Here is a 17,318-nt window from a genome sequence, read left to right as displayed (position 1 = left end):
TTATGTTATTGCTTTGCACTCGTTGTTTTTGCACATTACGAGTGTCACTTTATTGCGATTGCACTAACGTTTCATTTAAAATAACAGTATCAGACGTTTTTTTCTTTGCGTGTTGACTAAATGGACAAAAAATAAAATGATATGTCGATGTTGTTCAAAGATGTCAAAGATGTGTCACGAAAATGCTTTACCTCAGAGAAAATAATAAAACGGCTGTTTATTTATTTTGGGAGTGAATGGAGTTGTGGAAAGCTTGTTTGTTAATAAAGTTTGACCTTTTTGAATGTTTTGTTGACATTCCCTTGAGCGTGGCAACATCTAGAGGTTGCATAAAGTAACTACATTCTCTACTGTAGTCAAGTCGTCACATTTATTTACCGTAAATAGCCCTTAATCCCAAAAATGTCTCGAAGGACTGCACAGGATTACAATTACAAAATTGCACAATTACCTGATCTTAAACCAGCATGCACTTATAGCGCCTTATAATGGGGTGCGTCTTATGTATGGCATAAGTTTTAAAATATATCATTCATTGAAGGTGCGCCTTATAACATGGTGCGCCATATAGTGCGGAAAATACGGTAAAATAACATCAGGATGTGTTTCCTCAATGTTTTCTGGTTGATTAATGCTAGGTGGTCAGCAAATAAAGCTACAGTGGGTGCTTTACGAATGACACCTGGCTTTGGCGACACCCAGTGGACATATTTAAAACTGCAAGTCATTGTTTGATGCAATGTAGCACATTTTTCTCTTGTGCTTCTCTCAGTAATGTCCTGCAGGCCCAATGTGGCAGGTCATGAGTTTGACACATGTGGTGTACAATATTTGTTAAACAAATGCTTGTTCTATGGTTCCAATTACATATTTGAGTAATAATTGTAAGAAAAACAATAATAATAATAATAATTTCCTTGTATTGTCATTCTGTGTAACAATGTACACAGAACGAAATGTCGATTGCACCTGACCCGATGCAGCCGCAGCCAAGAGAGGGCGCCGCCGACCACTTTTTAAGTCTTAGGAATGACTCGGCCGGGGCGCGAACCCGAACCTCCCAGTCTCAAAGCGGGCGCCTTACCATCTAGGCTACTGAGCTGGTAAAGGCTTCCACTTCACGGATTTTGCCTATCACAGGTTCATGTTGGACTGCATTCCCTGCTACAAACGAGGGTTCAGTGTATCACTTCCGATGCCATTTCATAAATTTAGATGTGAATTTTCTCATTTGTCACAGGTTTTATGGACTGTTTTGCAGCTAGTGAGGAAAGAGGAAGAGCATGAGTAGACGCAAAAAAGAAATTCAGAAAATGTAAAATTAAACCAGGCGATCATTTCTAAATTGACTAACAACTGTTATAACAATGTAAGACATTCTAATAAGTTGAAATGATTACATGATTACATATATATATATAATCCACGGACAGACTGAGGAGATCATTTCTTCCTCATGCCATGAGGCTCTTTAACTCCACCTGTGGGAGTAAAAGCACACATTAAACCCCACCCCCACATTTGCATATTACCCTATTTTTATTACAGTGTGTATTTCCGTAGCACTATTTAAATACTCTATAGCAAAACGTTATATTGGGTATTTTTGTATTCTATTTCTTTATTTTATTATTTTATTTTTTCAACACAAGGATACTGCTGGAAGTGTGAATTTTCCTACAGCGATGGATAAAGTATCTATCTATCTATCTATCTAATATAAGTGTCTAATGTTATTTAGGGGACAGGTCCCTATGAACCTTTGGCTTCAACCTCCATTCTTTTTGTGTGATTTGTTGATTCTGTGATGGGACGTTTGTTGAAATTTGTCTTAACTGGAAAAACAAAGTATTATATACAGGGAGTGCAGAATTATTAGGCAAGTTGTATTTTTGAGGATTAATTTTATTATTGAACAACAACCATGTTCTTAATGAACCCAAAAGTCTCATTAATATCAAAGCTGAATATTTTGGAAGTTGGAGTGGGGCTTTTTTAGTTTTAGCTATTTTAGGAGGATATCTGTGTGTGCAGGTGACTATTACTGTGCATAATTATTAGGCAACTTAACAAAAAACAAATGTATACCCATTTCAATTATTTATTTTCATCAGGGAAACCAATATAACAGCTCAACATTCACAAATATACATTTCTGACATTCAAAAACAAAACAAAAACAAATCAGTGACCAATATAGCCACCTTTCTTTGCGAGGACACTCAAAAGCCTGCCATCCATGGATTCTGTCAGTGCTTTGATCTGTTCACGATCAACATTGCGTGCAGCAGCAACCACAGCATCCCAGACACTGTTCAGAGAGGTGTACTGTTTTCCCTCCTTGTAAATCTCACATTTGATGAGGGACCACAGGTTCTCTATGGGGTTCAGATCAGGTGAACAAGGAGGCCATGTCATTAGTTTTTCTTCTTTTAGACCCTTTCTTGCCAGCCACGCTTTGGAGTACTTGGATGCGTGTGATGGAGCGTTGTCCTGCATGAAAATCATGTTTTTCTTGAAGGATGCGGACTTCTTCCTGTACCACTGCTTGAAGAAGGTGTCTTCCAGAAACTGGCAGTAGGACTGGGAGTTGAGCTTGAGTCCATCCTCAACCCGAAAAGGCCCCACAAGCTCATCTTTGATGATACCAGCCCATACCAGTACCCCACCTCCACCTTGCTGGCGTCTGAGGCGGACTGGAGCTCTCTGCCCTTTACCGATCCAGCCACAGGCCCATCCATCTGGCCCATCAAGACTCACTCTCATTTCATCAGTCCATAAAACCTTGGAAAAATCCGTCTTGAGATTTTTCTTGGCCCAGTCTTGACGTTTCAGCTTGTGTGTCTTGTTCAGTGGTGGTCGTTTCAGCCTGTCTTACCTTGGCCATGTCTCTGAGCATTGCACACCTTGTGCTTTTGGGCACTCCAGTGATGTTGCAGCTCTGAAATATGGCAAAACTGGTGGCAAGTGGCATCTTGGCAGCTGTACGCTTGACTTTTCTCAGTTCACGGGCAGCTATTTTGCGCCTTGGTTTTTCTACACGCTTCTTGCGACCCTGTTGACTATTTTGAATGTAACGCTTGATTGTTCGATGATCACGCTTCAGAATCTTGGCAATTTTAAGAGTGCTGCATCCCTCTGCAAGATATCTCACTATTTTTGACTTTTCAGAGCCTGTCAAGTCCCTCTTCTGACCCATTTTGCCAAAGGAAAGGAAGTTGCCTAATAATTATGCACACCTGATATAGGGTGTTGATGTCATTAGACCACACCCCTTCTCATTACAGAGATGCACATCACCTGATATGCTTAATTGGTAGTAGGCTTTCGAGCCTATACAGCTTGGAGTAAGACAACATGCATAAAGAGGATGATGTGGTCAAAATACTCATTTGCCTAATAATTCTGCACTCCCTGTAAGTCATGTTTATTTGTGACGCCCTTAATCACAAAGAGTCTCAAATGGCTGCACAGACCACAGCTTATTGCAGACGACAGACACCATGACACCATCACCTAATGATACATACAATATAAAAAGGTTATTATAGAACACTGTAAAGATGCATTACAACATGGCTAATATATAAATATAAAACCTTTCCAAAATAAATCGAGGAATATAAGAAAAATATTCCTAAGAGAGCTAAACTACATAGAGCATTGATCTCTTTAACAAATCGATTTATTTTTAACTGTTCAGACACACGAAATAAGTCATTAAAGGCATGTCTAGAATGAAAATTACAGGAGAACGCATTTGGTCATGGAAATCCCGGCACCTCCTATACCTGCAAGACGCATTGTGCGACGGAAACGCCCGCGCCACTCTTATGATGCAATGCATGCGTCACGAAGGCATCCACAATGATGACGATCTTTTTCCACACGTTAGCATGTGACTGTATGCAGGACTGCAAAGACAGGATTGGCTTTGACCCAGTAATCACACATGCCGATCTGAAATGCTGATGGCAAAATGCTTTGAAAGTTTCTCCTTTGGAGATGCCGTTAGCCCCGAAACTAAAATGATTGATGCAGTTGGATCTTTCTAAAAAAGGCTCAAAGTTGTTGGAATTGTATAATGTAAATGTTTATTTAATGTGTGTTAAATTCATGAAACCGTTTAAACCAAACACCTTGTCATTTATGACTTAAATTTGTTATTATCATTATTATCATTCATGTGAATGTTTTTTATTGTTGTTGTTGTATTCAGGAAATCTCACCTCTTTTAGGTAGAATATTTTTCCTATACTTTAAACTTAATGATTAAATGTGAAGATAAAAATAAACAAAATAATGTTTTCACTGGCAAATCCTTTTGTTCATTTTGTGTAGAACATTTTTTACTATATTCAAAAATGTTTTCTGAAACAATTCAAAAATTAAAACTTCGATACTTAATGATTAGACATGAACATAAAATCAGTCTCCACTGGCAAATAATTTGGCTTTTTTTTGGTAGAATATTTATACTTAAACTTTAAACTAATTTTTCTCCTAAAACAAAGAAAACTTAAATACTTAATGATCTGATAGGAAAGATCATTCTACTCAATGTAAATATTTTTTTTCTTTCTTTCCTTATCTTTTGTAGCGAAAAAAATCGTGATTTTTGTTTTGTTTTGCTCGTTTTCAGTTAATTTGTTATTTGAAATAAAATAAAATGAAACTGGATAAATATTGGAAAATATAATTATATACTTTTCTGTACAATTTTTCACAATTGAAAACAATTCATAAAGTAAATAAAATACAAAAATCAATCTTAAAAGTTTTGCTAATATTTTTGATATTTTAAAATGTAATTTTTTCTAGTTTTACTAAACATATTTCATAGAATAAAAAGTAAAACACATTTTTAATGAGGTAAACCATGTACAAGAAAATCTTACTCAATAAGATGTTTTATTCATCATCTTTAATTTGTAATTAAACCTTTTGCAGGGAGAGCAATTAGTTCAACGGTTATTAAACAGAATAAAGTGCAATTTCACCTCCTCTACACAAAGGTGCAGTGTCGAATTCATTGGAAAAGTGTTTTGTTTACATTTAGTCTCTGTGCAGTTTATAGAGCACAGAGTATAAGCATTGAGTATGAAGTGTAGACAAAGTGGTCCAGACCCTCAAGTGACCCTATGTAGAAAACATTTAGCACAGATGCGCAGACAGGCGAAGAGAGACAGGGTCAAGAGAAAAGTCTCCTCCTGAAATCTAAGACGAGGAAGTTTGACAAAGCGTATGTAGCCCTCAACTGCGACCGCGGAGGGTGACGAGCAATGACTGGTGTGCTTGCTATGTTAAACATGTGGCAGGATACAGCATGAAGCCAAATAAATTGGGTTGTAAATTAAAAACAGTACAACCAAAACACGCTGAAAAGACGCTGCGTTTTTATTCAGCCAAAAAGTTATGTGATTCGAGAGGATTTCTTCTTCCGATGGGGGCCGTAACCGAAAATAATTCAGAAGCACTAAACTAATTGGACATTTAACTGAACTGAAAAGCAAGCATCAGGTTTAAGGGACAGTGTGTACTGTTAATGCCTCCTAGTGGTACAAATAACATAGATTTTAATACTAGGTAAAAATACATGAACTATCATACCAAAGTTAGTTTTTACAAAAAAAAAGTTTGAGAAATTAGTATTTCTTTTTCATAGTGGAATCCCACCTGGCAGTCGCCGCCATGTTTGTCTGGCGTCTTGCTGTGCTTTATAGCATTGGTTTTCGTTCACATTAGACAACAATGCGATCTAGTGGTCAAATGTCACACACTTGGGCTTTAATAATTTTACAAAATGTCCTTTAAAAAGATATATTAAATAAGAGTTACCCATTACAACCAAGACATTTTTATTATATGCCATAAATACCAAAAGGATCATGAGATAAACTTCTTGACAAGAGCACCTCAGACACTTGGTGAAGGGTGCCCGAAAAAAGGCATGTCCCGAACTGAGCTGACAGCAGGGCGATAATTGCAATAAGAAAAAAAACCTCACCTCGAGGATGGAAAAGCTTCAGTCCGCCACTAACGAGTCTTGCTGTTTCTTGACAGATATCGACTTTGAGAATAAAACCTCACTGAGCGGAAACAGAACCAGCAAACGCCTCGCTGAAAGAATGATAGAACCCAGGACGAAACGTGACGATGAGGTCACAATAACCAGTCATGGCTAGCGTGACGGCAGGATGGATTACAACCAATCACACCTCATTGAGGACATGGCACATACGAGCAACACAGGGCAGAATATTACACAAATTTTCACAATTGGGGTGGCAACATCAGTCATTGTGTGATTACATTTAGGGCTTTTGAGCATACAAATTAGTAAGAGCGGAATCTGATTATAATGATTAATCTCGCTCATTTACCGCTTCTGTGTGATCTCTGAACCATCGGAGAAAGAAATCAAAGTAGAGCTCATGAGCAAATCTTGAGCTGTGAGCTATAACATCATGCTGCAATTTTCTATTGACTGCTTTGGGTTGTAACATAAAAAGCTAGGGTCCCTTACATTTTTAAAGCCAGGAGTCTTTTTTTGTTATAGATTAGCGCAAAAGGCTACCAGTTTGATAAGTTATTACTATGTTATAACTAGGGCTGCAATCATTCGACGTCAAAAAAATCTATAATAGAAATAATCTACAAAGGAATTCATTGTTGACTATTGTCGCCAGACTTATTTTTTCAACAGACTGAGGCATCTCTACATTAATTTAATTTCTGCTGAGAGTCGCACATAGAGTCTCTGTCATAAACATATAGAAATGGTGGCATTAACATCACGTTTACAGTATTCGCAACCTCAAGTACATGTGCCAAAATTTCCTAACTTTGGGAACCTTTTAGCCTGGACTCATTGAATAAAAATACTACTTGTAAAGTTTGCATAGCAGACCTTGTATCATGGCAGTAGTTCGGTGACGCATGAACATTCAAAAAGCATATCTGACAGTTGAACGGAGTCCGACTTGCCTCGGTAAGATTCAAGTAACGTTCAAGCCAATATGGTATTAATTACACGATTGCAACTTTTATACGCGAAAAGAGAGCATGAGAGTTATGCCAGACTGTGCCTGACAAACATATTTTTTAAAAATGCATGCAGTCTGAAAAACAAACATCACTAGTTAAAAACAACATTTGTCAGTTGTTAAAACAGATTTCAAACTGTTGAGAATCGTTAAGACCTTTGTTACAGACTTTGCGGTTGACCACTAAATGCACTTCAAAAATACCCATATTATTTGTTATTATATTTTCTTTTCCATGGCTGCTAATGAGCCTGTTAAAGATATCGACTTTGATAAAAAGTGTCTTCCTGATTTTGATGTATTATTTTTTTTGCCCGTCCTTAAAAAATGGACAGAGGTTTATTTATGAATTTTAGTCTCTATTGACTGAGCACTGCACCTAATTGTTTTTGAATTTGTATTTTTGTTATCTGCAGTATCCATCTATCTATCCATTATCTGCACCGCTTATCCTCAGTAGAATTGCGGGGTGGCTGGAGCCCATCCTATCTTCGGGCAGTGGGCAGGGGACACCCTGAACTGGTTGCCAGCCAGTCGTAGGGCACACAGAGACAGAAAAACTCACTCGCTCATTAATACCGAGGGACAATTTGGAGTCACCCATTAACCTGCCACGCATGTTTTTGGAATGTGGGAGGAAACCCATGTGAGGACCGGGCGAACATGCAGACTCCGCACAGGAAGGCTTGTAGCTGAATATGCACCCATGACCTAAGAACTGTTCCACAGACACGCTAACCACTCATCTGCCGTGCTGCCCCAAATCTGCAGTAAGTTAAAAAAATGTGTTGTTTTTATTGTACCCGTTTTTGTGTTTATCATCTCATCTCATCTCATTAGCCGTACCGCTTATCCTCAGTAGGGTCGCGGGGGGGCTGGAGCCCATCCCAGCAATCATTGGGCAGTGGGCAGGGGACACCCTGAACTGGTTGCCAGCCAATCGCAGGGCACACAGGGACAGACAACTCATTCGCTCATTCACACCTAGGGACAATTTGGACCGGCCAATTCACCTGAAATGCATGTCTTTGGAATGTGGGAGGAAACCGGAGTGCCCGGAGGAAACCCACGCAAGCACGGGGAGAACATACAAACTCTGCACAGAAAGTCTGGAGCTGGATTTATCATATTCCACAAAATTGAATAAATGTCATGCTAAATTCAAGAAGAAATTATCAGATTACTGAACTAATCAATTCAATAGTTGGTGACTAGTCGATTATTAATAGTCGACTATTAAAATAACCATTAGTTGCAGCCCTAGTTATCACCATGTTGTAATTACTTGAAGTTGGGTTAAAATAGGCTGATTCAACAACTAAAACACCTGCGTTGTATAAAGGCATTGAGTGAATCAAATTTATAAACTACAGAATATTCTAAAAATAATGTAATAATAATAATAATTCAATAATAATAGCTATTTTGGCAAAATTGCTACCAACATTGCTAAAAAATAACTTCAAAATTAACATGCCATAATTAAAACAAAGATGACTTTTAAAAAATGTACCCCTCTCTGTTGTCGTCATCATCCGGGTTGGAGATGAGCTGAGATCCAGCGAGCGATACGTCCAAGGCAGCCAGAGGCAAGTCTCTGTAAGTGAAGCTAACCAGTTGAACTGGGGCAGCACACTGGTTTTCCTCCTCCACCGTCTGGGAAATCACCTCCAGCTCAGAGGATAAAGCTCGAGGTGGGGCCCTGTCACACCAAAAAAAAAAAAAAAAAAAACAGCAAGAGCGAGGATTAGAGAATGCAGTTTAACTTTTAGGCTACTTGTGGCCTTGGCGATTAAGAATTCAATTCATTACACAGTTGTAAAATAAGAGCTAAAACAAGAGCTGTCATTTATTGTAGGCGTAAAAGTAGGATTAAGGAAACCTATAGCATTATTCATGTTTATATTTAGTGAAAATTAGAGTGGTAAAGAAAATAGCCGCTTGCTCAGTTCCACCACTACTCCATTTCTGTCTCTCACAATTTCATTTCTCAATCTACAAGATTGAATAGATCTACAAGATTGGATGGATCGAGAAATGAAATTGTGAGAGCCAGAACTGGAGTAGTAGTGGAACTGAGCAAGCGTGTAGATAAGAGAGTACTCGGTTGGTTTGGACACATGGAGAGAATGGATGAGGAGCGAATGTTGAAGAGGATCTACAGAGCAGAAGTAAATAGATGGAGACCAAGAGGAAGGCCACGAATGACGTGGATGGATGGTGTTATGAGTGCACTGCAGGAAAGAGGTCTAAATCTAGTGGAAGCTAGAGCTCTTCTTGGTGATAGGAATGAGTGGAGAGGTGTTGTAAAAGGATAGTGGGATGTTTATACGTGTTTTAAGGGATGAGCAGGGCATCTGTATGATGCGGCAGGGGTAAACCAGTGAAAGCTGTCGGGCCCTGCTCTTGAACAGAAAAGTGTGTTGTGTCACCCTGACGCGAGTGACACAGACGCTTTCTCGCGGCCCGTTTCATCTGGAGGGACGAAAGCATGACCAACTTGCGTGCCAAGATGCTTAACTTGTCTGGGTGTTAGGTAGGGCATTTGGGTTGGTCCAACAATTTTTGGGTGTGTTTTTTTTTTGCTCCTTTTTCCCTTTTTATTTCCTTTGTTTTTGTATGTGTTTGTCTTGCTGTCGGTCACCCATCTTGAGGGATATGACCAGGGTAGATAGATAGATGGATGGGACTTTTAGCTTCTCTTACAAATATACTTTTATTTCAAACATAAAAATAAAAACAGGACAAAAACAATAAGTCAACAACAAAATAATGTCACATAACATGTTCGAAAAGGGGTAGTCAGACGCAGATGCTTATTTTTCCTACCCCTTTATCTTCCCTATTAAATACATTTTATAGATAGCTCCTCTTGTGTCCAATACAACAAAATCTCATGGATATACTTATTACATAGGTCAGATATCAATAATTATAATAGTTACAATAATCACATATTTTATACACTAATCTTCACCTTACCCATCCCTCAACGTCATAATGCGCATAATGTCACTGCCGCACCAGTGATAATAACAATAAAAATAAACACAATACTTAGAACAGTTCTGATGTAATAATACAGTATTTCCAATCTCCCTCATATCCCATTTTCTTCATCCCTGTATTTTGCCAGTAATGCTTTTTTGTATTTAAATTTGAACACATGGATAGTTGGACATTGTTTGATCTCATTTTGCAAATTATTTCAAAGTCTGACTCCACACACAGACACACACATACTTTTCCTGGTGGTTCTCACCTTTGGGATTTTGAATTCACCACAGCCCCTCAAGTTATAATTTCCCTCTTTCCGAGTGAATAATTTTTGTATGTTTTCCGGCACTATGTTTTTGTTGACCTTAAATAACAGTTGTGAAGTGAAAAAAAATATTAAATCATCCAATTTCAATAATTTGGACTGCATGAATAAAATTTTGGTATGATCCCGATATCCTACCCTGTGTATGGTTCTTATTGCACGTTTTTGAAGGATAAAAAGGGGCTGTAGTGAAATTTTGTAATTATTGCCCCAGACTTCTGCACAATATGTTAAATATGGCAGAACGAGAGAAAAATATAATAAATACAATGCATTATAATTTAGAAGAAATTTGGTTTTATTAATTATTGAAATGCTTTTAGATACCTTAGTTTGTATGTGTCTGATGTGTGTTTTCCAACTTAATTTATTGTCTATTATGACCCCTAAAAACTTAATTTCTGATACTATGTCTATTGCGACACCATCCATTTTTACTTCTAAATCTTGATTTGCCTTACGATTACCAAAGAATATTACTTTGGTTTTATTTAAATTTAAAGATAATTTATTTATATCCATCCATACTTTTAGGTTAATTAGTTCGCGATTAATACATGTTACCAAATCAATATAGTTAACATTTGAATAGAAAATGTTAGTGTCGTCTGCAAATATTACTATTTTCAATAGTTTTGAAACATTAAAAATATCGTTAATGTATAAATTAAATAGCTTTGGTCCCAGGATAGAACCCTGTGGTACTCCACAACAGATGTCCAAATATTCAGATGAAAACTCTCCCATTTTTACATATTGCTTCCTCCCTGTCAAATAACTTTGAATCCATTACAAAGCCACTCCCCTGATGCCATATCTTTCCAGTTTTTTTAATAGTATATTATGATTAATGGTATCAAATGCTTTTTTTTAAGTCAATAAATACCCCGACTGCGTATCTCTTCTTTTCTATACTATGGGTGATTTCTTCTACTGCATCAATAATTGCCATTGTTGCTGATCTGTTTGCTCTAAAACCATATTGACTTTCATTAATCAATTTATGTTTATCTACAAATTGTTCTAGTCTATTATTGTAAAGTCTCTCTAATATTTTAGAGAACCGAGGAAGCAGAGTTACCGGTCTATAGTTTGTAAAAATGTGCTTGTTCCCATTTTTGTATATTGGTATAACTTTTGCTATTTTCATTTGATTTGGAAATTTGCCCGTTAGAAATGATAGATTTCAAATGTAGGTCAATGGTTTCACAATGCTATTTATAATTTGCTTAACTAGTACCATATCAATGTCAAAACAATCCATAGACATTTTGTTTTTACAGTTGTTAACCACGTTTAAGATTTCTGATTCCGTAACCCCAGATAAAAACATGGTCTTGGGAGTTCATTTTTATCAGTGACTCAAATTGTTTACCACTGCACTCTGGGATATTTGCAGCGAGCTCTGGTCCAACATTTACAAAATAACTATTGAAATTCTCCACAACTTGATTTAAATTATAATTTTCACTGTTCTTATCAATAAAATAGTTTGGATATGCATTGCTTATATTCTTTCCTTTTATTATACTATTTAATATATCCCAAATACCTTTGATATTACTTTTGTTATGATGTAATAAATTGGTATAGTATAATTTCTTGCTTGCTCTTAATATTCCTGTCAATTTGTTTTTATACGTTTTATATCGGGATTCGGCTTCCTCAGTTCTTAGTTTAATACATTTTCTATATAAGTTTTTTTTTTCTTACAAGCATTATGTAAACCCTTAGTTATCCATGGATGGTTTACAGATTTATTCTTAATATTAGTTTGTCTCATTGGGCAATTTTTGTTATACTTGTTGGTGAATATTTCCAAAAATATGTCATACGCACGATCCACATCATCTGTACCATATATAGCATTCCAGTTTTGTTTAACTAAGTCATCATAGAGTGATATAATAGTCTCTTCAGTTCTAACTCGTTTGTAAACATAATCCTTAATTGATTCTTGTCTAGTAACCTTTTCATCATACACTGTAAATACTGGTAGGTGATCAGAAATATCACAAACCAGTAACCCGCTGACGTTTGTAAATTCCATATTATTTGTAAATATATTGTCAATGAGTGTTGCACTGTGTGAAGTGAATCTACTAGGCCTTAATACAGTTGGGTACAAACTCATACTGTACATCATATTAATATAGTCATCAATGTTTTTATGGTTGTTTGGATTCATTAGATCGATGTTGAAATCTCCACAAATGAATAGTGTTTTGGCGCTTATTGTTGAATATGTTTTTTCAGCCCAGTTTGTGAAGGTTTCCAGATTTGAGCCCGGTGATCTATACACACAACTGACTATAATATTTTTCCTTTTTTCATTTATAATTTCTATTGTAATATATTCAAGTAAATCGTCAATGACAGATGACATGTTTTGTAATATTTTCGATTTTAATCTTTTGTGCACATATATAGCTACTCCACCTCCTATTTTGTTTGTTCTATTTACATAGTTCAGATTATTCAGATTCAGATTCTTCAGATTCAGATCTACTTTATTGTCATTCTAGTACACGTGTATACAGAACGAAATGTCGATATATCTGACCCGCACAGTTTCCTCAAATGTACAGATATAAGTAAAAGTTGTATTGTATTATGGCTACGTATAGTATTTTACCATAGTGCCGATAGTGCAGTATGGTTATTTAATTCAAAATTTACACCCCTTTCCTCACTGAACCACGTTTCAGAAACTGCAATAACACTAAACGGTTTCTCAAATTGTTGTAAGTATTCAGTGATGTCATCAAAATTTGTGTACCTACTTCTACTGTTAAAGTGTATTATTGAGAATTTGCCTTCAGATTTAACAAAAGTATTGTATTCATTTCCAGTATAATATTTGCAATTGTCTGAGCTAGCTGATGGGAATTTGTGGTCAGGATCGAAGTCATCTAATCTTGAATTATTGGAGTCAGTGTGATCAACAATGCTCAGTTCCGGTAAATCATGGCCTAATATATTATGATGGATTTTTTTATTGTGATCTGTAATAAAGGTGTCCATATTGTCAGTCCAGGATGCCATTGTTACACTTCAGGCAAATCTGTCCAGCTCCTGCATTTCTCGGACCCAAAGTATTTTTGCTTCTTCTGGAGTGCCGTTTAACTTTATGTATACTCTGCAGTTTGAAGTCCAAGTTCCTTGTATTTTGTTCGTTTTCCTCAAAAATCGAGCCTGTCTTGCAATGTCAGTTTTTTTTTTTGCTTAAGTGTTCATTTAAATAAACATTAGTCCCTTTTAGTTTTTTTCCTTGCTTAAGGATTTCATGTTTTCGTTTTCTGTTGATAAATCTCATGATGGTCGCCTTAGGTCGGTTCTCACCTCTTGTTAATTGGTGGCATGCTTCTATATCAGAAATGTATTGCGATCATTTGAGAGGTTTATTCACGCAAAAAGACTTAGTTCACTTCAAGATAAAGCAGACTAAAATACTAATCTTGAGTCAAGGTTTTGGTTGTTGTTTTAATTTGAAAAAGTAGTAAGTATTGTAAGAGAGCAAAAAGGGGTAGGGAACTGTAAAAGGGCGAAAGGCGGTAGTGTTTGCATGTAAAGGATATACGTACAGTTCACTACGCAGACTTTTTAAAGTCCAACTATGAAGTAATACATTAAAAGCTAGACATTTTAAAATAAAATTGATAATTTATGGCAATTTATAAACTACCCTTCACAAAGCTTGGTTTACTCTATAAAAAAAAATAATAATATTGAGAAAATAAATCTCAGTTTTGCATAATGACAAACTGGACACCGCCGGTCTAGTTTTTTTTCTAGTAGCCCACCTTTAACAAAAAACAAAACAGATAACTAATCCAAAAACCAGATAATGGTTTTCTTTCACTGCAACAAACTGTGAACCGAAAACATCATACAATTAAGTGGAAGCTTCTCTCCCTCACGTCTGTTTATTTTCACATGACATTCAATGGCTCATCACATATTCTTTGTAAGGTCAGCTGTCATTTTATCTGCCAACCAGGTTTTGAAATTTAAATACACGAGAGGGGGTTGTGAGAGGACAAGCTGAACCAATGGGCACCAAGGAGAAGTCACCCTACAACGGGGGTCTCACGTGTCTTGGCGATGGTCCAGCATTGCCTGTTTGGAGACATGAATAACTCCCGTGTTCAACGGTGGAGCAAAGGCATTGATTTCAAGACAAAGACACTGTCTTGGTTTGTTTTCTGTGTTGCGTTGAAGGTGGATGAGCAGATGCACCTTTCTGTTAAATGTTAATGTAAGCAGTCCTAGAAAGAAAAATCGTTTTTTTCCTCTTTGCTTGACCTAATTCTTGATAAGTGTTTTCATGGACTCCTTGGAAAGGTTACTTTGCCTTGAACGTTATCGTCCTACAATACCAATTGACTTTGCAACATTCGCAGATTATACATACACAGAGCTTGACGGGATTGCAGTTAAAAAAAACACAAATAGTATCTTGTGTGGACTTGGAACCTCCAGGCACCGCCAACTAAGACTGTAATCAGTCATGACAGACAAACTGTTTAGCGCATCAAAACCACATTCCCGGCCAATCAGGGAGTGGGCCAGCAGCCATTATGACCGGAGCCCAGCAGAGTGGCCGCTTGCCATCATGCACTGCGAGACGCGACTTCACATCTCAACACTTGGCTTCGTTTTAGCGGCGCTAGCAAGGGCAGCACTAAAATTCTATGGAATACTCCTAAGAACAAACAAGACCTAGTCCAATAAGCCACACCAGCAATTTAATATGTTTGCATTACATCTATTATTTTTCACATCATGTTTTTTAGGTAAAAGCAAATTAATTGATCATTTGAGGGGCTCACTATCTGTGATTGGCTCACAGAGTGTAAGAGTGGCTCATAAATCTCCAAACAGGACATGATGAGGTGATCTAAACAACTAAATATACATTGGCTATGAAACGGGTGTTTATTGAATATTTGAGTGTATGATTTTATGTGGAGTAATTTTTTTAGAAATGCCCTAATGTAATGAAAGACAAATTATGGTTACTAACTCATCTACTAGTATCTCAGTAAAAAGTGTGAGGTAGTCACATGTCATGAACCAGAACGGACACTCAGATCCAATTGCGTCAGTTTTAGAGTTTTTATTGACAAGGATCGTTGGAACAGGCTTGGGACGTCGGCTCTTGCTGGTCGAAAGCCTCTTCGGGCGGAACGGCAGCTCCGTGATGAAGAGCGTAAGGTGCAACGTAGCGGGTAAGTCGGTGGCCGGGGCGGGAGAGTAGATCGTAAAACTTGTAACAGAAATAGGTCAGGCAACGAGAAGCAGGCATGAATCAGGCAAGGGAATTCGTAGGTACCTTGTATGTTGGAGGTACACTCAGAGATACGAGGAGTACACTCGAACGTCCATCTCTGGACGCTGACAGCTTAAGTGGGGAACACCATCCAATCAGGAAGCGCGCCAGATGATTACCCCAGGTGGCTCCACTTAGGTAATCACGACAGAACACCCCCCTCAAGGGACGGCTCCAGAAGTCCCCCAGGAAAAAAAAATTAATCCAAGACACGTCACAGGGAAACACAGGTAATCCAAGGGAACAAAAAGTCATAGGCAAGTCACAAGTAATCCCCAAACAAAACAAACAAACAAAAAAAAAAAAACGTCACCGATAATCCAAAATAGTGCGTCCAGTAGTCGTCCGACGAGCCACAGAAGGTCTCTCAGAATTCCTCCGAATGGACGGACACCCCATAGTCAGCATCTGGAGGGGCGGCAGCGGGTGGGTCCGCAGGTGGAAGAGTAGCAGCGCCGGACCCACGAGGACGACCACAGTGCGGCGCTGGTTGGTCTGGATGTAGTCGATGGAACTCCGCCACGAGAGATCGGTCCAGGATCTGCCTGCTGGGGACCCATGATCTCTCCTCCGGACCGTATCCCTCCCAGTCGACCAAGTACTGGAACCCCCGACCCCTGCGTCGGGAGCGGAGCAGGCGGCGCACCGTGTAGATAAGTTCCCCGTCCAGAAGGCGTGGAGCCGAGGGAGGAGGTGGTATGGGTGCTAACGGGCTCTGGCTGACGGGCTTGATTCGGGAGACATGAAACGTGGGGTGCACTCTCATAGACCTTGGTAGGCGGAGACGGACTGCTGAGGAGTTGATAATCCTCTCAATAGGAAACGGGCCTAGATATCGAGGAGCCAGTTTCCTCGACTCAACCCTCAGTGGTAGATCAGCGGATGAAAGCCAAACACTCTGGCCCACATGGTAATTCGGAGCAGGACTCCTCCGTCGATTAGCCCCGACTGAATGAGCCTTGCCTGCCCGAAGGAGTGCGGCCCGGGCATGCGCCCAGGTTCGCCAACAGCGGCGTGCGTTCGCCGTAGCTGACGGACAGGAGACTTCCACTTCCTGGCTAGGGAACATAGGAGGTTGGTAGCCATATACGCACTGGAAAGGGGACATACCCGTGGAGGAGCTAACCAGAGAATTGTGGGCATACTCCACCCATGCCAATTGCCGAGCCCAAGACAACGGTTCACGAGAGACCATACAGCGAAGTGCTGTTCCCAGATCCTGGTTAACTCGCTCTGACTGACCGTTGGATTGAGGGTGGAACCCCGATGAGAGGCTAACTGAGGCACCCAGCAGACGACAGAACTCCTTCCAAAAAACGGACGAGAATTGGGGACCCCGGTCAGAGACAACATCCTGAGGGATGCCATGGACGCGGAACACGTGTTGCTGAACTACCAACGCGGTTTCCTTGGCGGAGGGGAGCTTGGGTAGTGCCACGAAATGGACCATCTTACTGAACCGGTCCACGATAGTAAGTACGGTCGTCATCCCCTCAGATACTGGCAACCCCGTCACAAAGTCCAAGGCGATGTGGGACCATGGCCGGCAGGGAACCGGTAGAGGATGTAACAGACCGGCCGGACGTTGGTGAGAGGCTTTGTTCTGGGCACACACTTG

The 17,318-nt window shown here is 38.9% G+C and overlaps 1 protein-coding gene across 7 annotated transcripts in view; it reads right to left on the bottom strand.

Annotated features, from left to right (window-relative positions):
- Positions 1-17,318, bottom strand: part of tmem266 (transmembrane protein 266) — a 59,885-nt gene that overhangs the window by 31,248 nt on the left and 11,319 nt on the right. For 4 of the 7 annotated variants that reach the window (XM_088340233.1, XM_088340240.1, XM_088340235.1 and 1 more), the window contains exon 3: positions 8,560-8,757. In XM_088340233.1, the coding sequence (XP_088196359.1) occupies positions 8,560-8,757 (198 nt within the window). The remainder of the gene's footprint in view (positions 1-8,559; positions 8,758-17,318) is intronic. The other 3 variants (XM_088340237.1, XM_088340239.1, XM_088340238.1) reach the window with 1 other exon arrangement.

Source organism: Urocampus carinirostris, chromosome 7, assembly GCF_059441175.1.
Source record: "Urocampus carinirostris isolate Australia breed hairy pipefish chromosome 7, RoL_Ucar_1.0, whole genome shotgun sequence".
In the NCBI taxonomy this organism is placed as follows: domain Eukaryota; kingdom Metazoa; phylum Chordata; class Actinopteri; order Syngnathiformes; family Syngnathidae; genus Urocampus; species Urocampus carinirostris.
Note: the sequence above shows the minus strand (reverse complement) of the source record. Positions and strands in the feature narration are given on the sequence as shown.